This window comes from Drosophila persimilis, unplaced genomic scaffold, assembly GCF_003286085.1.
Source record: "Drosophila persimilis strain 14011-0111.01,24,50 unplaced genomic scaffold, DperRS2 tig00000808-arrow-arrow-pilon, whole genome shotgun sequence".
In the NCBI taxonomy this organism is placed as follows: domain Eukaryota; kingdom Metazoa; phylum Arthropoda; class Insecta; order Diptera; family Drosophilidae; genus Drosophila; species Drosophila persimilis.
Genome location: NW_020825357.1, coordinates 976,824 through 1,004,546, shown reverse-complemented (window position 1 = coordinate 1,004,546; position 27,723 = coordinate 976,824). Strand labels below are relative to the sequence as shown.

At 46.4% G+C, this 27,723-nt stretch overlaps 8 protein-coding genes across 10 annotated transcripts in view; 4 read left to right on the top strand and 4 right to left on the bottom strand.

The window, feature by feature from the left end:
* Nucleotides 1-24: 24 nt before the first annotated feature.
* LOC6599090 lies at nucleotides 25-3,702 on the top strand. The gene is made up of 3 exons (XM_002024187.2): nucleotides 25-470; nucleotides 2,901-3,209; nucleotides 3,272-3,702. The coding sequence occupies exons 1-3, from the start codon at nucleotides 453-455 to the stop codon at nucleotides 3,590-3,592; spliced, it is 648 nt and encodes a 215-aa protein (XP_002024223.1). The 5' UTR covers nucleotides 25-452; the 3' UTR covers nucleotides 3,593-3,702.
* LOC6599089 (succinyl-CoA:3-ketoacid-coenzyme A transferase, mitochondrial) lies at nucleotides 3,612-6,127 on the bottom strand. The gene is made up of 4 exons (XM_002024186.2): nucleotides 6,033-6,127; nucleotides 5,138-5,336; nucleotides 4,101-5,077; nucleotides 3,612-4,045 (listed from the first exon to the last, which is right to left on the bottom strand). Exons 1-4 carry the CDS (start codon nucleotides 6,090-6,092, stop codon nucleotides 3,731-3,733), a joined length of 1,551 nt encoding a protein of 516 aa, XP_002024222.1. The 5' UTR covers nucleotides 6,093-6,127; the 3' UTR covers nucleotides 3,612-3,730.
* Nucleotides 6,128-7,536: 1,409 nt separating this feature from the next.
* On the top strand, nucleotides 7,537-8,799 carry LOC6599088. Its single transcript, XM_002024185.2, has 2 exons — nucleotides 7,537-7,722; nucleotides 7,794-8,799. The coding sequence occupies exons 1-2, from the start codon at nucleotides 7,554-7,556 to the stop codon at nucleotides 8,657-8,659; spliced, it is 1,035 nt and encodes a 344-aa protein (XP_002024221.1). The 5' UTR covers nucleotides 7,537-7,553; the 3' UTR covers nucleotides 8,660-8,799.
* A 609-nt stretch (nucleotides 8,800-9,408) lies between these two features.
* Nucleotides 9,409-10,402, top strand: LOC6599087. The gene is made up of 3 exons (XM_026993197.1): nucleotides 9,409-9,771; nucleotides 9,829-10,037; nucleotides 10,099-10,402. The coding sequence occupies exons 1-3, from the start codon at nucleotides 9,578-9,580 to the stop codon at nucleotides 10,272-10,274; spliced, it is 579 nt and encodes a 192-aa protein (XP_026848998.1). The 5' UTR covers nucleotides 9,409-9,577; the 3' UTR covers nucleotides 10,275-10,402.
* Nucleotides 10,301-13,699, bottom strand: LOC6599086 (protein suppressor of underreplication). The gene is made up of 4 exons (XM_002024183.2): nucleotides 13,364-13,699; nucleotides 13,095-13,294; nucleotides 12,844-13,022; nucleotides 10,301-12,782 (listed from the first exon to the last, which is right to left on the bottom strand). Exons 1-4 carry the CDS (start codon nucleotides 13,689-13,691, stop codon nucleotides 10,520-10,522), a joined length of 2,970 nt encoding a protein of 989 aa, XP_002024219.1. The 5' UTR covers nucleotides 13,692-13,699; the 3' UTR covers nucleotides 10,301-10,519.
* Nucleotides 13,699-14,048, bottom strand: LOC6599085. The gene has a single exon (XM_002024182.2). It carries the CDS (start codon nucleotides 13,901-13,903, stop codon nucleotides 13,706-13,708), a length of 198 nt encoding a protein of 65 aa, XP_002024218.1. The 5' UTR covers nucleotides 13,904-14,048; the 3' UTR covers nucleotides 13,699-13,705.
* Nucleotides 14,049-15,154: 1,106 nt separating this feature from the next.
* Nucleotides 15,155-26,689, top strand: LOC6599083 (ubiquitin carboxyl-terminal hydrolase 32). 2 transcript variants are annotated; one of them, XM_002024180.2, is made up of 14 exons: nucleotides 15,155-15,460; nucleotides 17,274-17,508; nucleotides 17,570-17,846; nucleotides 17,909-18,137; nucleotides 18,199-19,046; nucleotides 19,115-20,255; nucleotides 20,325-20,630; nucleotides 20,716-20,930; nucleotides 22,608-23,290; nucleotides 23,353-23,522; nucleotides 23,579-23,766; nucleotides 23,828-24,013; nucleotides 24,892-25,407; nucleotides 25,469-26,689. In XM_002024180.2, the coding sequence occupies exons 1-14, from the start codon at nucleotides 15,403-15,405 to the stop codon at nucleotides 25,748-25,750; spliced, it is 5,334 nt and encodes a 1,777-aa protein (XP_002024216.2). In that variant the 5' UTR covers nucleotides 15,155-15,402; the 3' UTR covers nucleotides 25,751-26,689. The 2 variants fall into 2 exon arrangements, with proteins under 2 accessions (XP_002024216.2, XP_026849012.1); XM_026993211.1 differs by having other exon boundaries at nucleotides 20,716-20,987.
* Nucleotides 26,690-27,070: 381 nt separating this feature from the next.
* The window catches only part of LOC6599082 (chromodomain-helicase-DNA-binding protein Mi-2 homolog), a 29,221-nt gene continuing 28,568 nt past the window's right edge, over nucleotides 27,071-27,723 (bottom strand). For both annotated transcript variants that reach the window (XM_026993209.1, XM_026993210.1), the window contains exon 5: nucleotides 27,071-27,653. In XM_026993209.1, coding sequence (XP_026849010.1) covers nucleotides 27,514-27,653 — 140 coding nt within the window. In that variant the 3' untranslated portion in view covers nucleotides 27,071-27,513. The remainder of the gene's footprint in view (nucleotides 27,654-27,723) is intronic.

The following is a 27,723-nucleotide window of genomic DNA, read 5'->3' as shown; positions in this document are numbered from 1 at the left end:
GGTGTAAAAATTGCGGTCCCAACGAAAATTGAAAATAAGCCAACAATTTACAACGAAAACGACAAGTGAATGCCTTAAATTTTTTGCTAGTGTTTTATGCTAATTAATTGCTACTCTGCGAAAGCCCTAACCAGATCAGAAGGTCGCCAGATACCCTCACGTACACCCGTAACCAAAACAAATGTGAAAATAACAGCAACAACAGCAACGAGACGCCATTAACCGGTTTCAAAATTTTCCACAACAAATTAAGTTTTCCCCTGTTTGCCTTTGCATAAATTTCCAGTGAAGTGCACATCCACAGGCACATCTATACAATATTTACGTATATGTGTTGTCTTGCGGTAATACCATAAGGGCCTAAAAGCTAAAGACAAACAAAAATAAAGCCACTTGCAAACATAACTGTGAAAAAGAGCTTTGGTGTCAGGCCACCGTACACACACACAGCCATGGGATATTCCATTAAGGTGAGTGAAAAAGAGCAGGATGGGACTATCTCTATGAGAGTGAGTGCGCGAGGAGGCTGTCTGGCATACATATGTATATCTCGGATGAGACGTGGATGATCTTCATCTTCTTCATCTCTCAGAGTCAGAGTCAGTCGTGCAAACGTGTTTTCCTACTTTTTAGTTTTAAAGAAAGGAAGGGGTATAGAGTAAAAGCTATTCCGTTTGTAATTACGCCTAAAATGAATCTAAAACTGAGCCCAAAACCCCATTAAAAGCCCCAGACAAAACCGAAAATAAAAAGCAATCTCAGTTAATTACACTCCTATGCTCGTATTCCCGTACTAAACCAACTGTGACTCCCAGCAAAAATAACTATTATAATACTAGACAAAGCTATAATATATGTATAGTGTACCGCCGTAGATTATCAAATGTAGATTGATTGAGTGCCACCGACACCGACTGGCCTTGTTTGTTTTTTCATTTCCATTTCCATTTGGCTTATCTGTCATTACAGTCTTTTTTGTCTATCAGCCAAAAGGCTTTACATTCATGTCGATGGAAAAGGTGTCCTTATATTGCACATACATATGTACATACATATCTCAAGTGTGAGTACCCCTTAACAGGTGTACTCCAATCAATAGAACTACCGTTTGCTCTGTAGGGGACAGCCTGGGCCTCTCTTTCTCTATCTCTCTGAAGTGGGTGTCTATCGTGCCGCCCATATGCTACGCATCCATTGCTTTCTATCTCCACATTTGATTTCCACACACACGAATACTTTTTTTGCGTTGCACTTGAGAAAACCTTAATTATTTTTTTGTTTTTTTTTTTTTAGTTATTTTTTTGATTAGATCATTTTATTCCACCAAGATCGACAGAGGATGATTGGATTAAGGCTATAAAGTTGCAAATTTGCATGTAGATTGAGGGTAATTAGTCTCTATTAACAAATATTTTGTGGGTACTAAGGTGGAATTTTAGTTACTCTTTAAAAGAGTATTTTCCATTAAAGCTCTTTGAAAGGGATTCCTGTATTTCAGTCCAATATGGGAAATTCCCACCTATTTTTGCAGCTACAATAAATCTGTGTTCCCAAAAGCAAGACGCCCCTTCTATGTATCTTGATAACCAGTTTCTATCCCCGAAAACTTTCACTCAACCAAAGATCAACGTACTATGTATGCCCGAAATAGCTAGCTATACTTGAAATACTTCTAAAGAACTATTTGCTATCCCGGTAATCCATTCATTGTTATTCCTATAGATCAGTTCGCTCGCTTACAAGACTCTTTATTCATTCCAGACGTTTAATCTTAAATCTGATTAAATTCCAGTTTCATTTTCATATCAAACACATCGGATTCCATGCCAAAGCCTCCACTCCCCATGCCCGTACGTGTATATAGTGTATGTTATTCTTTAGATCAATTTGTATTATTTTTATTACGATCAAATCGCATTTGGCACGCAAACCAGTTAGCTCCCTCCAGCGCCTCCTCCTCGTCCTCATTGCTTATGCAACCCATAATTTATTAGTTCCACAAAAGGCGGCAGAGAGACAGACAGAGAGAACATTGTAATTGCATGGGCAATTTACAATTTTCTGCTGTCCCCGTAGTGGGGTCTTAATTGCACGTTAATAGGCGTATCTTCTGGTGCTGCCTGGCCTGTCGGGGCAGAGATAAGTAAGTACTGAACTGGTGGGTCTTGGCAGCCGCCGTCGTCTGTAATGATAACCGCCGAACACAGACTGTCGAACACACAGACTGCCAGAGGCCACTGATAAGACGCATACGATTATAAGGGTGTTCTGGCTGTATTCCGATTTCGGTTTTTATGCGTTCTGTTTAGTACAGCAGTAAGCATGCTGGTGGTAAGAGCAACCGATCAATAGAGTCACACTCCAGAGATCGAGACGTGGACCCGCACACACCTTTGTAGTATATTCACAAATCGAGTCGTGGGTACAGGCGAACCTTGTCGAAGCTCTCTCTCTCTCTCTCTCTCTCTCTCTCTGTATCTCTGTCTTATCAAAATAGATTTACGGAATCTATTTTGGGGTTTATTTTTATCAATATTTTTGTTAGTGTGTGTCAGATAACATTTAATAAACAACGAAAACATTGAAATACGGCATGCAATGATGAAATCGAACTCTTTCATTGTCGCTCTTCCACAACGAAATTGGCATACCCTACTCTTAAAAGTTTGTTTTGATCTGTTGTGGTGGGCAACAAGTTCTTATCGTAGCATTCGGAAATACATAGTTACCCAAAAGGCAATCAACTTTCATGCTAGAGGAGTTCCATAAATCTGAATTGCTAATTTTTGATTGCTCTAACAAATAAATTCGCCTCGAGACGGGGATCACGCCACAAGAATGTGTTTGGTTTTTTGGCTCTCTTAATTTCCTCTCTTATCGAGCTCTCTTATCTTTTGCAGAATAGCGAAACCGGAGAGTTGGAGTACTTCTACACGGACTCGTCCCGTGTTACACAGCCCGCCTACGATGGAGAGACCGGAGAGCCCGTCCACGGCCAAATGAAGGTGCGCTATCGCAAGCATCACAATTTCCATGTTCCGAAGCACTGCCTCCGTGGCACCCTGTGCGACGAGATGGACGACCTAATGACGAACAAATATCAGGGGGATCTGGACATAACCGTGCAGCATGGTGCTCGCAAGGAGCCGAAGAAAACGACCCCAGGCTATGAGCGCGAGGACTACTGTCACATGGATGGTGTGAGCAGTGTATGTAGAAAAGATTCCTCTTTGTTGTTCCTTCTAATGGCTAATGGCACTTCCTTTCGCAGAATATCATCTTGGGCTACGAACGCCAGCATTATCTGCTTTTCCTGGTCCCGACACTTTTCTGCTACAACTTCTTCATTGGCGCCCTGATGGCATTGATTGAGATTTTCCTGCACATGATGTCGCACCACAAGAACGGCCTGACCATGCAGAAGACCCTGTACTTCCGCAGCCCCTTGCATGTGCTCTCCTCGCAGTTCTGCGCCATCTGTCGCACCGAGTCCGACAGCAAGTACAATCGCATCTTCGATATTCTGAACAAACAAATGCGCACCGCTCATCGCTCGGCCACACTCAAGAACATGGCCAAGGCCATGGGATAGTTCTCGAAGAGACGCACTATTACACGGCATCGGAAAACTATATTTAATAACAGAAACGTTTATGTCACACGATCAACACAAAATAAATGCACTAAAATATCACTCAAGTACCTCAACCACTCGCCTCTAAAGCATTTCTTAAACCGGAATCTGTCCCATCGTCTTGACATTGGGCGAGACGGTAAACTTGGCCCCAGTGCAGGCGGTGATATCATCGACGGTATAGCCCTCGGCCACCTCGATCAGGGTGAGACCTACGCCCTTTTCCACCTGGAAAACGGCCTTCTCTGAAATGATCAGATCAATGACACCCTTGCCGGTCAAAGGCAGTGAGCAGGTGTCCAAGATCTTGGGCGAACCATCGCGGGCATTGTGCTCCATCGTGATGATCACCTTGGTGCCGGGAGCAGCTACCAAGTCCATGGCGCCACCCATTCCCTTGACCAGTTTGCCCTGAAAAAATACATTTTTGAGTAACAATGACCTGCGGGAACAATCATTTGCTTACAGGAATCATCCAGTTGGCCAGATCACCCGTGGCGGAGACCTCCATTGCACCCAGAATGGTTATATCCACATGACCGCCACGTATCATGGCAAAGCTGTCATCGGAACCGAAGTAAGAAGCGCCGGGAACCACAGTAACACTCTCCTTTCCGGCATTAATCAGATCGGGATCCACTTTGTCCTTGGTGGGGAATGGACCCAAGCCCAGAATGCCATTCTCTGACTGCAGCAGCACGTTCATGCCCTTGGGTATGTAGTTGGAGGAGAGGACGGGCATGCCAATCCCCAGATTCGCGTACATGCCATCACGGAACTCCAGGGCCACACGACGAGCGATGCGCTCGCGCAGTGCCTGTCCGGGACTGGCAGGGGCAGCGGGTTTGCTGGGATCCTGTGGCTCAGTGATTCTCAGGCGCTCCACGCGCTTGTTGTAGTCGGTGCCCTTGAAGATTCGTTTTACATAGATGCCGGGTATATGGATCTCATCGGGCGAGAGAGCTCCCACGGGCACCAGCTCCTCTACCTCGGCCACAGTTATCTTTGCGGCACGGCACATCGGTGCATTGAAGTTCCTGGCGGCCTTATTGAACACCAGATTGCCCAGGGGATCCGCCTTCTGGGCCTTAACAAAGGCAAAGTCAGCAAAGATTGACTCCTCCATGACGTAGTTGCGTCCGTTGAATTCCTTCACGGGTTTCGCTTCACTAGCAATCTCCACCTTGCCATCTTTCGAATACTTGACGGGTGCACCGCCCTCCTGCACCAAAGTGGCATAGCCAGTGGGCGTGTAGAAGGCGGGAATGCCAGCACCACCCGCACGGATCTTCTCCGCTAGCGTGCCCTGTGGCGTCAGCTCCATGGCCAGTTCACCGGCCAGATATTGACGTACCAGCTCCGTGTTCTCGCCCACATACGAGCCGATCAGTTTACTCAGCTGCTTCTGCTTGATCAGGACACCCAGACCGCAGTCATCAACACCTGAAAGGGAGAGGGGATAGGTATAAGACAGATCTACTATAGGTTGAAGTATCTACCTACCTCCATTGTTGGACACTGCGGTGATGTTCTTGACGCCCTTCTGCTTCAGAGCAGCAATCATCTTCTCTGGAATGCCGCAGATGCCAAAGCCACCGAACAGAATCTTAGCTCCATCCTGGACATCCGCCACTGCATCGATGGCCGACTCGTAGATCTTGCCATTGGGCTTCTTTCCCGATGTGGAGTAGCACGCAATAAGCTAAAACGTACAGTTCGTAGGCGGATTTTAGGAGGGGATCTGGATCTGGGGTCCATTAGCATAGTGGTTGGTTTGCTTATGATTAGATGTCGTGTGGTTCGTGCGTGTGTGTGTGTGCCTTGTTTTTGCAAAATGTTACGCAAGTTTGCCTATTTATAGTGTTAAATAAATGATTCCAGGGGGGTCGTCGGGGGCCGCGTGCCATCAAGTGGGCTGATCGCGTGGGTCTATCAAAATAATGCTTATCAGGGGCAGGCCTTTTAAATCAAAATACAGTGAAAATTGCTATTGCGAACAGTCTTTATAGCAGTACGGAAACCCATAGCTGGACAAGTTTCATAATTATTCAATAAAAAGGTAATTTTTGTAGACTGATGATTCGAGATAGATGATTCGAGAACTGCAAGAACACACTATCTGTCCATAGGATACTTTACTGTACCTGCATATGTCTGGGTTCCACATAATTGTTTTTGAGATTTAAAATTGTGCACCTGTTGCTTTTGTTTCTTTTTGAGCTGGAAACTGGTTTTCACCTGTTCATCACATGATTGTTGGCATAATTGCTCTTTATAGAGGCGGCATAAAGATAAATGCCTCTTTTTCAATCTAGATTAGCTGTTTTCCAGTAATAACATAACAATTCCTTGAACCAGAGAGGGTGGGGTGTGGGTGGTCGTGGCTGTGGCTGCTTACCTTGAAAGTGCCAGCATATTTGGCGCTCAGATTTCGGTTAACAACTAGTCTACAAAGCATTTTGTACTTAATTGATGTTAAAATATAAAACAAACAGATTAAAATATAATATAAAAAAAACAGCGCGGAAAGAACGAACGAAAACACTTCGGACTTATCGATAAAATATATCGGATTTCTACATACATTTCTACACATTTGCTACATAATGGAAGGAAAAAGAGGGTGGGACAACAGGCAGAACAGCCGATAACATGCAACGCATGCAAGGTAAAATCCACCCCGTTCGCTCAATATACCTTGAATTCAAAAGCCGATTTTGTCTTCAATGTATATTGTCTTCACATGCGAGGTGAGGTTCGTACGAACATTGCAATTTGCCTGTTGTACATACACCTTTCTTTAGCCCATTCATGAACTAAGTAAACCGATGAAAAAACGAACTTACCCCTCAATTTAGACAGGTAAACAACTTGAGTAAAAATGCGAAAATGATAATGTTACTAAGTTCTTCTTGTAGATCCATCCTATCCTTCTTCTTTATTTATAAAAAAACGCCGAAAGAAAAAAAAGACAGGTGAAAGATAAAACGCGCTAAACTTATATCACTAACCATACAGTATATATGTATACTGTATGGTTAGTGCTAGAACATATGATTTTATCCGATTGATCAATAGACTTTCTATAACATTGGGTAATTTCAGTGGCTCCATTTTATTTCATTTTCCTCTATGTAGGGTATGTGTATTGTATATTCTATCGGCACCAAGGTAATTTCAAGTATTCTGTTAAAGAGTAAAAGCGTTAAAAGCGATACCATCGATGCCAGCTGTTAGTTAAAAGTGGAAAACCTTGAAAATACGATAAAGCAAAGAACAGGAAAGGGCAAAAGGGGACTTCCCATACGTACATATACCCTAATTTTTCTAAAGTATTTTCAAGTTACTTAAATACTGTCGTTGACTTCATCTCCTGTTTTTTTTTTTAACTATTTCGAACACCAAGAATGTCCTACATGAAATTTTGTTACAAACATCTCATCAATTTTATAAGATTTCCTTTCTCAAGGGTATTTCTTTGTTAACATTAACATGCTCTCCTAATTGTTAACTAAAAGCTGGCATCGATGGTATTCCTACCTTATTATCTATTATTTGTAATATTATTTGTAATGAAATCAAGAAAATAAACGATATATCAAAGATTAACAGTAGATATTTAAATTACAAAATTGCTTGGCACCCTCCATTCGTGGTACAATTCGGTGTATAATTCCACCGTAACTCATTCCATATATAATTCAGTTTGTTCACTTGTATACCCTCATTATTTGAAAGAGTACTTTTACTGACTGTTAGCTGTTAGTTAACAGTGAGAACAGAGAACATTAATTTTAAAAAGGGACTTTCCGTCCATCTTTCATTCGGTTTCCAGCCTTTTCTGCGAGCAGTCGATTTGACTTGTGACTTGATTCTTGCTTCTTGCTTCTGTTCTCCGACGTTAAAACTATAATTAATCATGAATTTTCACCAAGCACTGCACCGTATTTTGCAAAAATTGCTTGATGACGAGGGTCAGCGCTCCAAGTACACAGAGGATGCTGTAGAAATCCAAAACCATGTGATTGAGAAGCTAAAGTTGGCAGACGATAATTTCCGTAAGGCATTTGATGGCCTAAGTCTTGGAGGTAGGTTATGGGGCTAGCGGAAACCTTTCTGAGTTTGGTAAGCCAAATGAGTAATCATTGCTTTCTTTTAGGGAGCTACTTGGATAGGGTGAAGTTGAATACTCCTGATGAATTTGATTTGCATATGAAGCTGAAATTTCCATTCCTAATCATCCCGACGAATAACGAGAAGGGATTCGTATTCTTGCGTGCACATGTCTACAATCATCCTATCGTAGACGGCAATTACATAAATCGAAAGAATCTTCAAGCTTGGTTAAGAAAAGCTTTCGATGAGGTGTTCAAATCAAATGTAAAAGTTCGTTGCAAGTCTGGAGAGGTATATGAAGTAATGTACACGTCCAAGGGCTACGGATGTGCCCACACCATTGAAGCTGAGGGGAAGAAGCGGACCATGTCGTTCGATTTTGTGCCAGCATTCGAGTTCGCTGGGATTGAGTGGCCGCTTTCCACTTACAGCAAACACCAAAATTTACGTAGTTTCCCATGGTTCGCTGTACCGCAACGGAAACCTGGATCAAGTGACGAGAAAATCTTTATAGTATGTGCCCCGCATTGGGAACGCGAGATAACGCAGAATTTGTTTAACTTCAAAAATGTTCTGCGCCTGATGAAGGGATTGCGCGACGCTCACAAGGCCGATTTTCCCCATCTATCAAGCTATATGCTGAAAACTGTCTTGCTGCATCAACTGGGAACTGTTAGCTGGACAATGGATTTGCCAAACATCTTTATTAAGATGTGGAACTGTTTGGTAGCTTGTCTACAAAATGGAAAACTGGAATTCTATTGGGCGGCAGGACATAACATTTTTGATCGTATGCAGCCTGACCAGCTCAAAAAATGTCGCGAATCAGCTGAGTACCTATTGGCGAAACTTCAGAAAATTAGATCAAGTGACTCCGGTCAAATGCTCGCTGAACTTTTCCAGGTGTAATAAGTGTTGTAATCAAGCTGATTCTTACTTATGTATTTTCTTCAATGGTAAATCTAGAATTAATCATGAGTTTTGCCCTAGAACGGCAGAAAATTTTCTATAAATTTTATTTTTTCATTTCCTATTTTTTATTGTAACGCTTTGAACAGACAAGCAAAAAATTTCGTATTTTTCAAATAAATTAATACATTCACAGGAAATGCTTGTGTTCTGTTTTTTCCAAGGAAAGTTGAGAGTACGGGCTTCTAATGGTGCTTTTAGCATTTGAAAATCAGTTAATGGATACCCAGAATTGGCTAAGCAGAATTTGTAAGCTCAGCAAAAATGAAAATTATTGCTTGCAAGCATTTGCAGACTTAAAAAAAACGAGTACAGGCTTTCAGATCTTTTTCTATTCGTGAAATAGAGAGAGGGGGAGATATGTAGAGAGTGAGCCTCCCGAAGCATATTTATATGGGGTGAGGCGTTACTCAGCATGGATTAAGCAGAATTTTGTTATCTCAGCAAACGGCAAACACTTGCTCAATCAGAACTTGCACATTGAAAAGAGATCTTCCTTTTTCTATTCGTGAAATAGAGAGAGAGAGAGATAGTTAGAGAGTGTGCCCCCAAAGTATATTAATACGAGGTGAGGCGTTCCCATTCTTCAAGTTCATGAACGCATTCAGCTCTGTGCCTTAAAACTGTCTCACCCCACATTAATATACTTTGGGGAGTCCGCAAATTACATCTTTCCCTTTGGCGTTCAACTCACAGATCTTTTGGCGCCTCTCATTCTGTTTTTGGCCTCTCATTTGCTTGGATCCGCGTCGCTCTGGGATCCATTAGACTCTCAGATTCTGCCGGACATTTGTTTATTTGATATTCACAGAATCAAAGATAAACATACACAGCAGAAACCACAGCCACAGCCACATCATGCATAGCGTCCGTCGGTGGAATATCAAGCGTTTCTCGCTGCTCCTCACCACCGCCCTATTGCTGTACGTCTTTGTGCTCTCCAGCGGCTATCAGAAATACCAGATCGAGGGCATTATCGGCAAGACGAGACCGGAAAAGGTCTGGGAGTATGTGGCCGACTTTAACAAAATGCGTCTGCTCAATCCTACAATGTGAGTATGCGTCAGCACCGACCCGTCCATCTATCATTCTATCTTCATTTCCTGCAGCATCAACTTCAAGATCCTCTCCGATCATGGCCACGCCCATGATTGGCGCTACACGGTGGAGTACACGGAGCGACTCTCCCACTGGCCCTACTGGCTGAACACGGCCACGGCCAAGTATGTGGTGACCAAAACGAAGCCAGGGATCACACCCGTGGCCTATGGCATTCAGTCGACTCACGAGACCTGCTTCTTCAGTGGCTTCTACTGCTGTGAGTGGATCCTTATCTTTGCTTGAGGCATTGTTTATTCTTCCCCTTCTCTCCTCGGCAGTGCACTCTTTGAGTGAGTTTAGCTTCAGTGCCTCCAATGAAGACACCTTGGCCCTGGAGCGGATCCAGTACCAGTGTCCACCGCTTCTGGGCAGCGTGTGTCGGCGGGAGCTGGAGTATCAGCGCCAGGCGGTCATGCACAATCTCACACACATATTCAGCAAACAGCGGATCTGAGGGCCCCATTCAGAAAACGGATGTGCTTGGAAGAAATGAAAATTTATATTCCACTAAATTGGCTAGTTAATCGGCTCGCTTAATGTTTTACAGTTAACATTATACCATTTTGATATTTCTAGATAGAATTACATGCGAGAGAGTCTTAATTTCTGTGCGGGGGGATTCCCTGAATTCTGTTAACTTATGAATGCATTTTGATTGAATCGCCTCCTTCCTGCCTGACTCCACCTGTATAGACAGTGTCACTTGTACAGATCCAAACGCTTCCTCTTGGTTGGTCCTGCACTGCGTGCTGAGCGTGCCCGACAAGCTGCCTCGCTCGTCGACGGCGCCATTGGAGTGCTGGGTGCACTCAGGGACTCGGATATGGAGCTGTTCTGGGAGGAGACTCCAAAGGCGGCCCCAAACCAACGCGTCAACTTCGTAGACTGCGTGGACTTGCTGACGGCTTTGGGAGATTTGCGCAACGTTTGCGTGGCAGATGTGCGATTGTTGCTGGTGCTCGACTTCTCTGGCCCCGAGCTAATCAGATAGTTGGTGATCTTGTTCGATTGCGTAGCGCGTTCCTGCTGGACAGGTGACACATCACCAGATGAGTTGATGCGCAGGCGGCTGCCAAACTCCCCGTTGTTGGTAATCTCAAAGAAGTCATCCTCTACAAAAGAACGCCGCCGTTGGGCTATCATTTTCGGCGTGTTCTGCTGCTGCTCCAGCTGCAAGGGCTGTGTTCCATTCGGAAGGCTGGGTAGGACCCTGGGGCTGGATGTCACCGGCGGACGCGGCTCGAACATCTGCTCTAGGATGTCGAGGCAGGAGCGTTCGCGCTTCTTCTTGGCAGGTCCAACGATTGCCTTCGCATGCTGCTGCTGGAACTGCTTTACTTCAGACCCAAAGATCTTGAAGCCTTCGAACTCGAAGGGAGACGAGGGCTTCGGTGGCGGCTGCGCCAACGTCAGTTGAGAAATTTCCGAGCAGTTGCTAAAGATATCCGGGGATTTAATCGGGTTTCGCTGCTGCGAGAGCAGCAGTCCGAAGTGTGAGGAGCCACTTGTCGGTGTCTCCTGCTTCCGCTTCCTCTTCAGTGCCTTCGTACGGCGGCTCTGCGTCGTGGATGAGCACGGCAGCGAGCTCTCATCGTGGGAGCTGCTAATGACCACAGTCTCCCGCTGCTGTGGGCTGGTCAGGGGAACAGACAGCACTTCCGAGTCGCTGAACAGTGTGAAGGTCGATGGTAGCATCAGGGGCGCCGGCTGGGGCGTGAAGGGTATGCGAAAGGCGGGCAGACCCAGAACATCCACGTTGTCCGGCAACTTTTGCCCGCACTGCATGTATTCAGAGGACAGAGAGCTGCTGCTCACCACTTGGGGTGTGGGATCCATGGGTTTAATCTTCGAGTTCTTTACGGTAGGCGTTTCCTTTGATTTGGGTGCGGGTGGTTCTCTCTCCTGCGGTCCTTTGTTGGGTTGACGTCCTCGTTTTCGCTTGGGTGTTTCTTCTTCAGCCTTGGGTGTTGTCCTGGTGTTGGATTTCTCTTCGATTGCTTTTTTGGCTGGACGACCACGACCTGGTCGCCTCTTGGGCGTTTCCTGCGGCACATCGATCTCTTGCTTCCCCCTCGATGTGGTTGTCCTTGGAGTTTGACTAGACTCCGCCTTAGGTCTCCTGGGCGTGGTCTTTCTGCAGTCTTCCAATCTGATTCTGTGCATCAAGTATTTGCTGTTCAGTTTCGCGTCTGCGGAGCGCGTCAGACGCTGCATTCCGCGTGTCGCTGGACGTCTTATTGGTGATGATGGGCTCAAGACCTGACGGCGCTTGGCCGTTGGCTCTGTCTTGGGAGCCACCAGCGGCGGTTCTGCTCCGTTATTAGGTGGCGTGCTCTCACGCTGTTGCGCCGCCAAAGACATTCTCCTCAGCCGAACATTGACTTTTCTTGTCTTTTCGGTAGGCGATACAGCAGCAGCAGCAGCAGCAGCAGGAGTTGAACGCGTTTTCTGCCTCGAACTATCTTCGTCCTCTGGCTCCGATTCGGTAAGTTCTGGCTGCTTGGCAGGAGGCTGGCGTTTGACGTATTTCCTCTTCGGTTTAATTGAAGGCGACTCCTTTGATTGCTTGCGCGTAGGTGGCGTGCTTGGGGACGTAATGATCTCGCAATCGTCGCTGGAGACGATCATAACTGCATTGTTCTCGAGAACGGGAGCATCTGATGGGAGCACCATCACTAGCTCATCTTCCGAGTCGGATGATTCAAAAAGCAAGGGCGGCATGATCACGGCTTCATTGCTATGCTCCGACAGTGGCTCAGCCCTCCCTGGATCTTCGATGGGATCTTCTGGATTGATCTCCACAGATGATGCCACTGTGGAGCAGACTTCCGAGGAGCCACTGAGCGTGCTCTGACTGTTCTTAGAGGCCAGCCACAGATTCAGATTCGCCTTGTATTGCTCAAGCGGCACGAGGGGCAGGCTCTGATCGAACTGGTGACGAAAGCGACGCAGACGAAAGTCCCTGTGACGACACATCTTATTACAAATTTAGGTTTTTAGGTGGGTTTAAATGGGCCGCTTACTTTATGTATTCACTTAGAAAACCCCGCTGTTTGTAGTACTCCTCGAGATCTATGCGCTTGCTGAACACTTCTTTGGGGTCTGGCAGGTGGAACTTGCGATCGAAACTCTGAAAGTTTCTGTGCTGATGCTCTAGGCGTCCGCCCAGCCGCAACACATTGTATAGGAGCTTCACGTCAGACTGAGGAGGGAACAGAAAATGTCGACTAGATTGTGGTTCGATTCGAAACGACGTGGGTTTCGATTTCCTCACCGTTATGTCAACACTGGAGATAACAATGTTTACTTTGCCTTCGAAATGCTTCACCAGCATCGAGTTGCAGAAGTGGTTGTTCAACGTATGGCCGCGATTGTCCACAAAGACGTAGTCGAATTTAAGTTTGCTGAGATCCCCGATGCTGCGCAGATTGCTCCATTTGGCCAGATAAACGCTGTGCGGCGACTCGGTGGTGTCTGAAGCAGAGATTTCGGGAAGACTTAATACAGTGAAACTCTTTACAGAAGATTGACAAAAAAAAATACCTTGGACACTCTGAATGGTGTAGACGGAGAGATCTGTGAGTGTGTTTAGGTGAAACTGCCAGCCCGCGATGAGCTGTTCGTCGTTTTGCAGGACAATCAGCGTTTTCTTGGTGGGCTCCAGAGCACTGAGCAGGGCCGCCACGGAGGCCAACTTCCCCAGTCCACTCTCATCGTTGAGGATGCAAAACTCTCCCTTGGTGAGGCGTTCGTACAGGAATCTCACCGCATCGAGCTGGAAGCTCTTTAAATACTGCGTTACGTGGCTGGTTACGAGTGCCTTCTCTGAGAGCCGCAGTTCCGGTGTCTGCTCGGACACAAAGTGATACATGGCCACGGGGGCCGTTAGTGGTGAGCGTGATGGAGGGCCAGGTAGATGGCCACGAGTATGTAAAGCAGCTTCAGGTATGAGAAGATCACAAACATCGAGCAGGAGCCAATTATCATCTTCTTTGACGGTGGCGGGCCATCGAAATCGTTGTACTCAGGATTCAGTATATCCACCACGTTGTTGCCGGGGCTATAATTGTAGAGGATCTGCATGTGAAAGGATATGCCGAAAGGAATGAATCCGTATCCGTATTTCCAGGTTTGATGCTCGAGCTAAGAATAGACAGCCATGGCAAAGGTGAGGTTTTGGGGGAAATATAATTTCTTGATCCAGTTTTTATTTAGCCATTCACACCGCTCGGCTTAAGTTGAGTTGGCAGGTCAGTCAGCTGGTTACATGCAAAATATTCAGCACTTTTTATGACCGGTACTTAAATACTTTTCGGTATTTTTGGAGGTTAAAATTTAGGTATATACAGGCAGGCTCCGTTTTTCATTTACTTTTGCGGATTACGTTTTCAGCCAAAACGTTTCGTTTTCGTTTTAAGGTGTTCCATTTTTCACATATTTTTTTTATCGATATGTTACATTTTGAAGTCCGAATTAAATTGGGCGGGAAACAGCTGTGCTCACCCAGACGTTCTGTTAAGCACATGTTACAAGCACAGTCTGAGCTGTTACATGCACATTTGTGCTGTTATACGCAAAAATTTATTAATTGCCAACGTTCCGATAACCAAATCGGAATGCGTCAGCTGCTTACACCAAAACGAAATTTGTTGTTGCTGTGGCCAATTTTTTCCGAGCCAAATTTTAGGTTGGGTTAAAATAAAATTATTTATAAAGAAAGCACAAGTTAAATTACCCTGATATAGGTATCAAGTTGATGTTAATGAATCAATAAGTCATCTATTTTTTTCCTTTTGCAATTAAGGTTCGTTTTGTTGTATAAAAAGCCGTTTACTTTTCATTTCGTCAACGAAAATGTTTTCGTTTTGAAAACGAAGAAATCTTGCGGAATGGGAAAAAGAGAGCCCCAATTTATGTGATTTCAAAAGTAAATCGGAAAACTTTTGTGAATGTGAAAAACGGAGCCTGGCTGATAAGGGTATATTTTGATCTATGAAAATTTATTTTCAACGGTTTATAGAAATCCAATAAAAGCAATTATTTAGAATAGGCCAATCAAGTAGAAAATAGATTCACTAATAAAATAAAATTATGTGGGCATGGCTAAATGTTCTATATAGCTAGTAATATTCCACGGAATATCAAAAACGAGGAATATGTAAAATAGAACATGAATTCGTCAGTATATTAACGGTATAATTTTAAAATGAGACTGTATATTTTGGTATATTTCTGAGGGTCGGACGGTATATTTTTAACGATAAATCCGCGGTCACACTGGTTGCCTGTTGTCCATACCCACTTTTTTTCTTCCATTATGTAGCAAATGTGTAGAAATGTGGACTCCACATACTTGTGCCCCATCGCCCCATCGCATTTGCTGAGACAGGTGAAATCCAGATTGCGATTCCAGGCTCCAGGCCCTTCTTTCCCCCGCTAGTCCGCGTCATACAGTCGAGCCTCAATTGCAACGGTCCACAAAAAACGAAAACAAATGTGAAAAGTGAAGCCCGAGACGACGCAGCAGCAGCACCCCACGTATTTGCCGTCGTCGCAGTCGCACCCCCGCACATAACTTTATTATGGGCACAAAGGAGTCGAAACATGCCTGCATCAGCTACGAGGATGCAGTCAAACGTAGTAAGTGATTAACCTTCAAAGCCTGTTAGTGTTGGCTCCATCAATTGACCAGCACAGCACCTTCCGCGCTGGCCGCCACTTAAAATGGGTCACTACGACACGAATCGACGTCAGTTCTGGAAGCCTAAAAACAAAAACAATTCTACTGCCCACCAACACAGGTGTAACTGCGCCTTATCGATTCTATTGTTGTGCTCCCATTCTACCTCCATGCTTGCTGCTGGTCAACTCACTCACTCACGTTCTCCACTCCCTCTCCCTTTCTGTTTTTTCGGGACTTTTTCCATCTTATTACTTTTCACTTGCATTTGTGTGTGCCGTGTCTGTTCTGTTTCTCAGTGTGGGGGTATTTGCGTCTCTGTCGCCAGTGACGTCACAATAGAAAAGCTTAGCCACCCGCCGCCTTGCTACTGGTCGTACCACCAAGGGGGTGGCGTGGGGGATGGGAAACAACAAAGCAGCAAAAAGCAGAAACAGTTGACTAGCCAGCGAGTGCAGCGCACGCTGTGCTTGGGGAACACATTGCGGTTTCGGATAACTTGGAATTTTGCGGATAAATTATGAATGCTTCTACTCTTATTTGTAAGTTGCAAGATCTTCTTGTGAACACGTTCAGGGACAACGGTGCTGCATATATGTATGTATACATACTATCAACTCGTAATCTTTCTTAAGGTATAGATTATTTTAGCCATGCGAATCTTTCGATCCACAAAAACACTGCTTTAGCGTACTTTATTCTTTCCCCCTTTAGGTTCTAGCAAGAGCAAAAAAAGAAAAACACCCGAATGCTACTGATAAGACCCCCTCCCCCATCTAAGGCCCTGCGTGCGTGTGTTTCTTATTAGACACAGCGACCGGTTGTTCGCTTCCAATAAAAAGCAGAAAGCAAAAGAATGGGAAGGCGGGCGGCGGGAGGGGAAAGAAAATGGAAATTAATGCTTGCATGCAAGCCAGAAAACAGAGAACATGAAGCAGAATTGCAGCTTTTCAATAAAATTCCGTTTCCGTGACGTCGCATAATTCTCTCTACTATTTTGCAGTTGCTCAAATTATTCCGCATTGCATTTCATTTGCACGCCGCTCAATTCGCGGTTATCAATTGTGGCCGTCTTTCGAGTACTTACCGTTGCAAACACTCTCACCTCGACTGGTATTCAATATTTGAATACCGGCAATTGATTGCTCTCTCTCGCACATGCACACGCTTGCTCTCTTTGGGATTGGAATCCCGTTGTATGGCTCGATGTAATGGCATGCGTTAGCAATTACATATGTACAAACGAATCTTACGCGGCTTAGAATAATCTTGCTTTTAGTATTTCAAACATGCACAGCATTTATTGCACAGAGTATACAAACTTCGATGTGGCGTTCATGTGGTCTTTCTACTCTTCACTGTACCGTTGGTTCTTTGGTCGGTAAACCGTTTTGAGTTACGATTTTTAATTATCGCAGAATGTGTCTGTGTGTCCATATGCAATTGTGATTCACGGATAACGGTAAGGATGTAGAAGAACACTTGTACATATGTACATATGCAATGAAAAGAAACGCATTCTAACTTCTAGTGTGGATCAGTATTAAATACACACTAAAGTAAGATTCCCATAAATTAAGTTTTACAATCAATCATTGTGATCTGCACTGACGTCACAATGGGGGACTGACACGCCGATTCGGGGTGTGAAAAATCACTCATCAAAATTATACTCGCATTTATAGTGGAGGGGGGGGCTCCGCTTTGGGATGGGATAAACCACCCATTTAATTATTCAATTCAACAGCTATTACTCATTGATTTCCATTTTAGTGAGCGACACGGAGCTGCGACGCCTCAAGGATGCCTTTAAGAAGTCGGCGGGCGTGGGACGACTCTACCTCAGCCGCAATGCCTTCCAGCAGGACGTTCTGTGCGAGGGCGTGCCGCCGAAGATCACTGACATGCTCTATGCCGCCTGCGGTGGCACCCAACGCGGCATTTCCTTCAAGGACCTGCTCTGCGGACTGGTGCTGATCACTCGCGGCTCCCAGGAGGAGAAAACCAAGTGAGTGATCTGAAATACTTTGCCGGTATTTTGCCGAACTTAACGCTCTCATTCCCCATAGATTCCTGTGGAACCTCTACTGCAACGACTCTGGCACCTACATCGTCAAGTCGGACTATGTGCGCAACGTGAATTTGGCTCCGTTCGAGAGTGTCTCCTTGTTTGCGCAAAGCGAACGTGTCAATTTCGAGCAGTTTCAGGACTGGATTGTGAAGCATCGCAACGCCACCGTTCTTTCCAAATGGCTCCTCGCCGATAATTGCGTTAGCCTCACCTCAGAGCTAGAGACGCCCACATTCTATCAGAGCCTGGCTGGAGTCACACATTTGGAGGAAAAGGTGAGAGGGATATGGGGACGGAACCAGAATTTGCATTTCATTAATTTTTGACTTTTATGCAGGACATTGGAGATCTGGAGAAAGAGTTCTGGCGTTTGAAGAATACTTCCCAGAATGGCCAAATCGATTTGCAGTTCCTTGGCCCCCTGATCAGCCCCCCCATACCAAAGAATGCACTGGCCGGACTCTTCAATGCCTTCGATGAGAATCGCGATGGCCACATCGACTTCAAGGAGCTGTGCTGTGGTGTAAGTGCAGCCTGTCGTGGACCAGGTGTGGAAAGGACGCGCTGTAAGTACTGCTAATGCCAATCCGCAATCGTTCTCTCAATTTCACCACTCGCCCTTTGCAGTCTGCTTTAAGATATTCGATGTGGATCGGGATGGAGTGCTGAGCCATGAGGAGACCATGCAAATGATCAATGTTCTGCTGTTTGTGGCCAAGGAGAACCGGGACTCTCAGCAGTACAAGGAGCTCACTAAACAGCTTGTCATCAGCGATCTCCTCGAGTTTGGGCAGCGCAAGAGTCCGGACGGGGCACCCAGCAACGTCACGCGCGACAATGTCTCCCTGACGGCCGAGGACTTTATGCTATGGAACGTGGAGTGCAATCTTCGGCTGATGCAGCCCCTTCTGGACCTCATCTTCGAGCTCTGCCACATCGTCTTCGGCCTCTGGCCGCAGTGCAAGCACATGGAGAACGACATCGTCCGTGGCTGGCTGCGACGCGAGGAGCGGCGTCCGTATCGCGTTGGCCAGTTCTGGTATCTCATATCGCGCGACTGGTGGCTCAACTGGATGTCGTACACCCAGCACACGGCCCACACTTGCGACTACTGCAAGCGCACCGCCAGCCAGCGCAGTGCTGTGGATGAGGCGCTTGTATGCGACGAGAGCTTCAACACCCACAGCCTAGAACAACACGATAGCTACTCGCTGGGCTCTGGCTCTGGATCAGGCTCGGCAAGCAGCGGCATTTCGGCTGGCCGCCACTGCGGTCCCGTGCGTCCGGGGGCCATTGACAACAGCAATCTAATCACGGCCAATCCTTACCGGAATGTGCGCACCCTCACCGGCGAGGGCGGCCACCTGAAGCGGGACACGCCCATCGTGCAGAGCCACGACTTTGAGCTGGTGCCCAAATCTCTGTGGAAGGCTCTGAATCGGTGGTACGGCGACAATCTGCCATTGCCCCGTCAGGTAAGCGCACTCTCACTGATCGACAATCCTGATAGTAATTCCTGTTCCTGTTCCTATTCCTGTTCCAGGTCATACAACCGCCCAACACAGATGTGGAGCTGGAGCTTTATCCTTTGAACCTACGCATCCTGCTGCACCAGGCGCAGCCATCTCAGACGAGTCTGGCCGCAGGAGCGGGAGCACAGCTTGGAAGCTGGGGCTCCACAGTCAGCGGCGGCTATGGGGTCCTGGCCTCGGGCGGTGGCTATGCAGCCATTGCGGCCAGCAGCGTGCTGCAGCCCCCGAAGCGCTACCTGGCCTACACGGCGGCCTTCAGTCGCTTGGCCACAGTGCGTCAGGTGGGGGAGTTCCTGTGCGAGCAGCTGCGCCTCAAGGCGGAGGATATACGGCTGTGGCACGTGCCGCAGCTGGACAACGGTGCCATACTACTGGAGGAGGATGCCATGTGCCTGAAGGAGCTCTTCATTCGCGACAACGACCAGCTGCTGCTGGAGATACGCAACAAGGACCTGACCTGGCCAGAGGAGCTTGGCTCGCTGGCCAGTGCGCAGAGCGGCCAGGGCACCGGGGGGGCTCCTGGTGACCGACGACGCCTCACCCGCAGCTCCATCATGTCTGTGCACGCACCGGGCGCCACGGGGCTGCACAATCTAGGCAACACCTGCTTCATGAACGCCGCCCTGCAAGTGCTCTTTAACACCCAGCCCCTGGCCCAGTACTTCCAGCGTGAGATGCACCGCTTCGAGCTGAACGCGGCCAACAAGCTGGGCACCCGCGGACAGCTGGCCATGCGCTACGCGGAGCTGCTCAAGGAGGTGTGGACGGCAACGACGCGCTCAGTGGCTCCACTGAAGCTTCGCTTCTGTGTAAACAAGCATGCGCCACAGTTTGCCGGTGGGGGCCAGCATGACACACAGGAGCTGCTCGAGTGGCTGCTGGATGCCCTGCACGAGGACCTCAACCGGGTGATGGAGAAGCCGTATAGCGAGCTAAAGGACTCCAATGGACGGCCCGACAAGATCGTGGCCGCCGAAGCCTGGTCGCAGCACCATGCCCGCAATCAGTCGATCATCATTGACCTTTTCTACGGCCAGCTTAAGTCCAAGGTGAGCTGTCTGGGTTGTGGCCACGAATCGGTCCGCTTCGATCCGTTCAGTCTACTCAGTCTGCCGCTACCCGTTGAGAACTATGTGTACTTGGAGGTGTTGGGTAAGGAAGATCCTCAGAACTAGAAGACTCCAACTACAACTACAACTACAACTCCTACTCTTACCCCAGTTATCCTGCTCGATGGGAGCGTTCCCATCAAGTACGGACTGCGCCTCAACTCGGAGTGCAAGTATGGAGATCTGAAGCACAAGCTGGCCACCCTCTGCCCGCTCCAGCCGAGCCTGATGCTGGTGTGCGAGCTCTGGAACTCGCAGATACGCCAGCTGGTTGGGGACGAGGACAAGCTGCGCACGCAGACCGCCAAAGAATTGTATGTGTATCAGCTGCCAGAGCAGAGTAGCGTTCGGACGCGATCCAATTCGGTGCTCAGCACGCACATCGAGCAGGGTCTGAAGGATATACAACGGACCTCAGGTAACCCATTGAGGAGAATGAGAAGCATGAGGAGCATGAGGATGTGGCCTGGAACCCCACCCCTAATGATCGCTCTTTATTACAGCCTCTGCTCTCGCCACCACCCAGCAGGACTCGTTGTCTTCGTTGAGTACTCTGCAAACCTCCAGCAAGGCTCTGTGCAATGGATATGGCTCCGAGGCGGACCAAATGCCGGAGGTGGCCAGATACATTAGCATCAACAGCAATGGCAGCGGAAACGGAAACGGAAACGGAAACAGTGGCCAGGTGCACGAACTGCTGCCAGATGATGCCGGAAAGGTAAGCCGGTGCTTTGGAAAGAGAGAGTGCATGCCCCACAGCCTATTTTGCTTCAAGGTATGGCTTCTAAACTATATTAACATATACACGTATTTAATATCTTTGATTTGTGCCCGCCCTCCACTCCCCCTTGGACGGGTGGGTACCCCATATCGAATCCTTGAATTCTGAACATTCTGAACTTCTGAACATCACTTTTGCCCAGGAAACGCTCTCAATGAAATACAATACAACAAGCAAAACAACTATTGAGTCAGTCATCTTCTCTGACTCAGACTCCGACTCCGTCTCCATCTGTTTCTAGAGTATCGTTTAAACGATACATATGTACATATGTACATGTGTACTTACGTACACGATCGAATCGAAATATTAAATACCAATATGTTAAATGAACAGTTGCCGCCTGTCGTCTGCCGCGTGGTTTGTGGGCTTCCCCTCTTAACTACAACTACAACTACTCTCTCTCTCTTTCTCTCTCTCTCGCTGTATATTCTCCTTTCCCACTCGCACACTGTTACGAAATTGATTTGATTTCAGTTATTGTTATATCTACTATATCTTCTACTAGTACTAATCACATTTAATTTGCTGTTTGGCCTCTTAATCTCTCTCTTTCACTCTCTCTCTCTCTCTGTATAACAATTGTAAATTATTGCTTAAACAAACACTTTAAATCCCGTTTTGCGGCTCCTATCAATTTTAAATCTTAACAAGTTGGTTTTTTTATTGAATTTAAATATATATTTTTTATACTACCATGGCTCTGGCTCTTGCCATGCCTTCTTTGTAGTTGTGTACGAAATCTGATCAAATGCTAGTCCTTTGTAGTATTTAATGCGTTGCGGAATAGTCCATTTGATTTGTAGAGTTTTCAGATTTCGAATTTTAAACGACCTAACGCACTCCACCCAATAGCTTTGCGACAGCTTCCCTAGACTCATAGATATTTCGCATCATTATTGTACATATAATAGTACCTATGGGTAGGCCATCAAATGATTTAGTTCTCTTTTTGTCATTGTATATTTTTTAATTCACCCACTCCCCTCGCTGCACAGTGGGTAAAACAGGAAATCTTGCTTATAGATATCCTCCAGTGTATGTGTATGATCCGTTTTTAATTAGTTTTTTATTTTTAAAAACTAAAAAAAAATAATTCAATAATTTAAGAGTTTCCAGTTGTTCTATAATGGGTTTGGAAAGCAGGTGTACAATATTTCTCAACCTAGAACCTAAAGCCAATTGGAATTGGAATATTAAATAAATATACATACATACATACTCACTATATTTGTGTATGTATGTAATTTCAACCACTGTGCGCTGCCGTAGAAGTACTATCAACTGTTGAATTTTATTTACTCTCTGCCACCCCGTATTCACGGACTAACCCAAGCCCAACCCAACCCAATAAACCCCCAGCTAATTTGAAACGAGAGTAAAAGTAAAAAGTATAAAAAAAAACAATCAGTAAATTTGTATGTAGAATTTGAGTTGAGTTTGAGCGTTTATCCCCATAAAAATGTTGTACTATATTTACGAGTAGCTTGAACCTTGGTTAATTGAAAGCTTTAAACCCTTTTAAACCCCACCCCCCCCCCCCCCCCCCCCACACACACACACATACTTAAATCCAAGAATATCAATCCATTCTAATGCCAACTCTTGGTGCAGGAGTCGCTCATCCTGAGCTGCAGTCCGGAGAACACTTTTATGCACGGCACAGCCGCCACACAGCAGAAGCGCGTCTCCTCCGCCAAGCTGCTGCACACGGAGAGCAACACCAGCTCCATGTCGTACACGAATCAGTCGGGCGAGAACTCGATGGAGAGCTCCCTGACGGATCCCATGCCCATTGTTGAGCTGGCCATGGTCGCGGGCAGCAGTCGCCATGGCAGCGGAAGCGGCGATGACAACTCGTATCGGACGACACCTAACGACTCCAGTGGCCTGAGCACTGGCCACACGCTGGGGGCAGCCTCCAGCCTGGAGGAGGGTCACGATGTGGATGATGTGGGAGAGCATGCCGATGCCGAGGAGGGGGAGGATCTGGATATGGATCTGCACATAACAACCTCACAGCCGGAGACCAGCAGCGGCGTCTACTCGCGTCGCTCCTCGCAGCCCCACAGGGCGGGCAAGTATCTAGTGGCTGTCCACCGCAAGATCACGCGTCACGACAGCTACTTCCTCTCGTACCACAAGACGCGGCCCAGCCTCTTCGGGGTGCCCCTGCTCATACCCAACTGCGATGGCGGCACCCACAAGGATCTGTACTGCGCTGTCTGGCTGCAGGTGAGCCGACTGCTCAGTCCATTGCCAGCGACAACAGAGCAGGCGAATCATGCCGCCGATTGGTAAGATTCCAACAGAGCTCCCCCGTGCCCCCCTTGACTCTCCATTCTCCATGTTCTTGCAGTGACGACAGTCTGGGCTACGACTTTCCCTTCACGTTGCGAGCCGTCAAAGCCGATGGCCTCACCTGCGCCATTTGTCCGTGGTCGAGCTTCTGTCGGGGCTGCGAGATACGCTGCAACAACGAATATGTGCTCCAGGGCGCCCTGCCGCCTATCAGTGCTGTGGCTGCCAGTAAGTACACGCATGGAATTCACATCTAGGTCTTGATTCATTCATTGCCCTTGAAGGTAATACGCCCACGCCGAAAATGAATGCCAAGTTCCCATCGCTACCAAATCTGGAGGTCAAACGGACACCCGAGTACACCGCTTCGTTGTCGTATACCCCAACAACAAAATACTTTGAAGACTTTACCATTGCCATCGACTGGGATCCGACCGCCCTGCATTTACGCTACCAAAGCACCTTGGAGCGTGTAAGTAGACACAGTCGACAATCAGCAGTCAGCGTCTTTACTAATCCCCGTTATTGATCAGCTTTGGGTGGACCACGAGACCATTGCCATATGTCGGCGGGAGCAAGTGGAGCCCGTGGACCTGAATCATTGCTTGCGCGCCTTCACCTCCGAGGAGAAGCTGGAGCAGTGGTATTACTGCAGTCACTGCAAGGGCAAGAAGCCAGCCACCAAGAAGCTTCAGATTTGGAAACTTCCACCAATATTAGTACGTTGAAAAGTGTCCAGTTCTTATGCCCGGTACTCGAAGAGTACGAGTGTATTCGATTTTTGGTGAAAGTGGATTTGTGTGACACCCAGACGGTAGCGTTTCCGACCCCCCCCAGCATCACTAGCCGAGTCGATATAGCCATGTCTGTCTGTCCATCCGTCTGACCCGATGGGCGCCTTGATCTCAGAGACTTTAACAGCTAGAGCCCCACGCCCCTTCCGAGCCCAAAAAAAGTCGAAAGTCTGTGCATTTTTAAGATAAAAGGAAACCAAAAAAAAACACAGAATCATAGGTTAGGTTAGGTTCAGGCGGTAGCCTGGGGGAGTGATGAAACCCCCCCAAGCTCACTTGGACCTGTAAAAAGGTCCGTTGTGATGCCGCATGGGCGTGTACCCCTTCTCAATGCCTAAAAACCGTGGAGAACGAGCTGTTGCAAAATTAAGGGCAGTCCCATCCGGCGGCTTCACAGAATCATAGAGAATTAATAAATATAGCGGATTGCTGAATCTCGATCAGATCGGATCATTATTATAGACAGAAGGAAAACAAGAAATTTCCGTGGCTACGCCTTTCAAGCGCTTTCTCATTCATTCTCTCTCTCTCTCTCTCTTACACGCACTCTTCCTCGTGCAGTGTACACGCTCTGGCAGAAGGGAGCGAGATAAAACGGCTGGTGTTGATGCGAGAATAGAAAAAAAAGAGACAGATAGTTAAAAAAAAAAACAGATCAAAGAGGTGGCAACAATATTTTGTATAAATTACATAGATCATAAGCTCGTGCTTATATACTGACTGAGTACCGGGTAGAAAGTAGAGCCGCGGCTCACAACGCACCCGCTCGTCAAGATTATCTTATTGATACTTTCTGCTTACAGATTGTGCACTTAAAGCGCTTCAACTGTGTCAACGGCAAGTGGGTCAAATCGCAGAAAGTGGTTCATTTCCCGTTTGACGAATTCGATCCCACGCCGTATCTGGCCTCAGTGCCGCAGGAGACGATATTGCGGCACAAGGAGTTGCTGGAACTGAAAGCAGACAGTGATAGTATGACAAAGGCAATGCCACGCAATCAAATTGTGAACGAACTGGATGAGATCCAGGACCAGGCGAAGGAGGACCAAACAACAGACTCTGCTTCGACTTCGACGACGACGACGACGACGACGTCAACGTCAACGTCAACGTCTAAAGTTGCTACGGGAGCTACTGGGAATACGGGAAATGTTTTACGCCAGAGCAAAACGAATAACGCGGCCAGGCGACAACGCCTCATCTCAACGAGTCTCACCAAGACGCCCATTGTGGATGGCGAATTCGAGGATTATCATCAGCACCGCCTTAAGCCAGATGTGGATGAATTCGATCCCAAATACAAGCTGTATGCTGTTGTGGTAAGTATTCCGTTATCAGACCTGAAGACGATGTGTTTTCTATCCTCCGTTTTTCTTGTAGTCCCACTCTGGTATGCTGAATGGCGGCCACTACATTTCTTATGCATCGAATTCGTCTGGCTCCTGGTACTGTTACAACGACAGCTCCTGCCGCGAGATATCCCAAAAGCCCGTGATCGATCCAAGTGCCGCATATCTATTGTTTTACGAGCGCAAGGGTCTCAACTATGAGCCGTATCTGCCCAACATTGAGGGTCGAGCTCTGCCCCATAATGCCTCTGGTCTGCAGCTCGATGTGGACGAGACCGAAGGCGAGCTTAAGAAGCTGTGTGCAATTTCCTAACTGATGCGCACTCTGCATCCATCCCCACCTCCACCTGTGGTCATTTGGCTATGAAGGATCCGCCACATTCTTTTCCCCGATTCCGTTACGCTCTATTGTGTTTTGTGTATGTTTTGTTATTTACTATTCTAAGCTCAATTGGATTGCTGCTGCTTTAGATGTTTGTTTAGCCCCTAATTAGCTGTAAGCCTGCTTGTGCGACTACTTCGTGGCCGTAGGGCATTGGTGGGACGGGACCTCGGTTCATGCGTGTACCATATTATTTCCAGTTTAGCTTGTATATAAATACGTTTAGTGGGTAGCAGGCTAGTGCCTGAAAAACGTTTGGTTTGCCAATACTATGAATATCTGATATCTGATTGATCCCCATATTTTGCTTGTTGCCTTGTTTTTGTTTTGTTTGGTTTTTTTTCGTATTCGTATTAGGCCACTAGTGCCAGCCAGAATGTAATTATTTTTAGGCCGGATCGTGTCCGACCATTCCATTTGCGAGTACTAGTGTATTGTAACTATCGTTGTATGTAAATAACAAACGGAAGTGAGGGGACGGGACTGGACTGTAGACAGTTTGATATTATAATAATCATTGATCGGGAAAGGAAATGTCAAGAGAGATGTTACGAATTTCTAAACCAGAAATGCGAACCTGCTAACTATTGATTGTTGCTCTACTCATATGTATTTACATGTATTGATTATTATTGATTGGCTTTGTGCGGAGAATCGAATCGGTTCCGAAATTACATAGTATTTTGCGCTTGTCACAGACAGATCGACTTGGACATGTCTAATCTAATGATTATGTATTTGATATTTACAAATTATATATGTATACACACCCACAGATATATATAGATACATAAATAATTTATATTAATATATACATGAACATGATATATTCAAAGAAGATACCTATTAATAAAAAGATTTTTGCTTGAACTCAATCGTAATCAACAGCGGAGACGGTGAACGGATCAACAATACTCTGAATAAATTGAGTGAAGTACGCAGAGTGCGCGCAAGTAAAATACTCGGACGTACAACATTTAACCGATGAGAGTACCACGAAGGAGGGGATGTTTTCCAATTCATTCGAATGCCTACATTCTTTTGCCTAAATTTATGTACAGACGTAATCGCAGCAAAAGAAAACCAGGGTCTATTACACCAAGTAGTATACAATTTGGTAGCACTCCAAAGAGCTGACCCTATTCCTGTAGATAGGGATGTGCTATCTATGTTCTATCCCATTCCGCGCATCCATAGAGGGTGAGGGCAATACCATCTCACTTCCCAAACAAATTCAACACACTCCAATCGTTGTTCTTTGCAATGGAATTCAATACATTTATATATTGTATCTAGATTATGTTGTAATCACATAGTAAATATGTAAGTAAATAAGCATTATTATACGTGTCGTATGTGAATTGGTATCCGTTCCGTTCTGTTCCGTTCTGTTCTGTTCTGTTCCATCTGTTTCGTTTCGTTTAGTTTTGTTTCGTGTCTGAAGCAAGAGCAGGAGCAGGAGCAGGAGCAGGAATACCGGTATTCGTCAAGTGTCAAGGATGTAGAATTTGTAATATTTGTGTGAACGCGACGAGATTATCGTTATGGGGTTTGGTTTTTGTTTCTCATTGCAAATGATTATGATAAATATTAATGTGTGTGTTTCAGATTTAAATTCTTAGCTTGAGTAAAGTATATTTTGTTGTGGAATACGAATAAGCCTAGCATAGATTTTGAGGTGGAAGAGGAGTTGCCTAGGCGCCAGAAGTATTCGATAGCTGGCCGGGGACCGAGAATTGCGGTCGGAAGTTGGCAAAGTTCCCGGCAGGACCGCCAGTGAATGCAGGCAGAGTTGTGCCCTGGAATCCACCCGGGAACTGGCCCATCAATTGAGCTGCAAACAAAGAAAATCATTGAAAAAGGGGTCTCGGGAAAAGACTGAGGCTCGGGGAGCCTGCACTTAC

Excerpts from the sequence above, each read along its gene's own strand:
- LOC6599090 (XM_002024187.2), top strand. Across the intron at positions 3,210-3,271 it reads ACATGGATGGTGTGAGCAGT|AATATCATCTTGGGCTACGA; the intron begins GTATGTAGAAAA and ends TTCCTTTCGCAG.
- LOC6599089 (XM_002024186.2), bottom strand. The coding sequence starts at position 6,092 with ATGCTTTGTAGACTAGTTGTTAACCGAAATCTGAGCGCCAAATATGCT. Across the intron at positions 5,078-5,137 it reads CGCAGTGTCCAACAATGGAG|GTGTTGATGACTGCGGTCTG; the intron begins GTAGGTAGATAC and ends TCTCCCTTTCAG. Across the intron at positions 4,046-4,100 it reads TGGCCAACTGGATGATTCCT|GGCAAACTGGTCAAGGGAAT; the intron begins GTAAGCAAATGA and ends GTATTTTTTCAG.
- LOC6599088 (XM_002024185.2), top strand. The coding sequence starts at position 7,554 with ATGAATTTTCACCAAGCACTGCACCGTATTTTGCAAAAATTGCTTGAT. Across the intron at positions 7,723-7,793 it reads TGATGGCCTAAGTCTTGGAG|GGAGCTACTTGGATAGGGTG; the intron begins GTAGGTTATGGG and ends GCTTTCTTTTAG.
- LOC6599087 (XM_026993197.1), top strand. The coding sequence starts at position 9,578 with ATGCATAGCGTCCGTCGGTGGAATATCAAGCGTTTCTCGCTGCTCCTC. Across the intron at positions 9,772-9,828 it reads CGTCTGCTCAATCCTACAAT|CATCAACTTCAAGATCCTCT; the intron begins GTGAGTATGCGT and ends CATTTCCTGCAG. Across the intron at positions 10,038-10,098 it reads CTTCAGTGGCTTCTACTGCT|TGCACTCTTTGAGTGAGTTT; the intron begins GTGAGTGGATCC and ends TCTCCTCGGCAG.
- LOC6599086 (XM_002024183.2), bottom strand. The coding sequence starts at position 13,691 with ATGTATCACTTTGTGTCCGAGCAGACACCGGAACTGCGGCTCTCAGAG. Across the intron at positions 13,295-13,363 it reads CACCATTCAGAGTGTCCAAG|ACACCACCGAGTCGCCGCAC; the intron begins GTATTTTTTTTT and ends TCTCTGCTTCAG. Across the intron at positions 13,023-13,094 it reads TCTCCAGTGTTGACATAACG|TCTGACGTGAAGCTCCTATA; the intron begins GTGAGGAAATCG and ends TTCCCTCCTCAG.
- LOC6599085 (XM_002024182.2), bottom strand. The coding sequence starts at position 13,903 with ATGCAGATCCTCTACAATTATAGCCCCGGCAACAACGTGGTGGATATA.
- LOC6599083 (XM_026993211.1), top strand. The coding sequence starts at position 15,403 with ATGGGCACAAAGGAGTCGAAACATGCCTGCATCAGCTACGAGGATGCA. Across the intron at positions 17,847-17,908 it reads TCACACATTTGGAGGAAAAG|GACATTGGAGATCTGGAGAA; the intron begins GTGAGAGGGATA and ends ACTTTTATGCAG. Across the intron at positions 23,291-23,352 it reads GCGAATCATGCCGCCGATTG|TGACGACAGTCTGGGCTACG; the intron begins GTAAGATTCCAA and ends ATGTTCTTGCAG.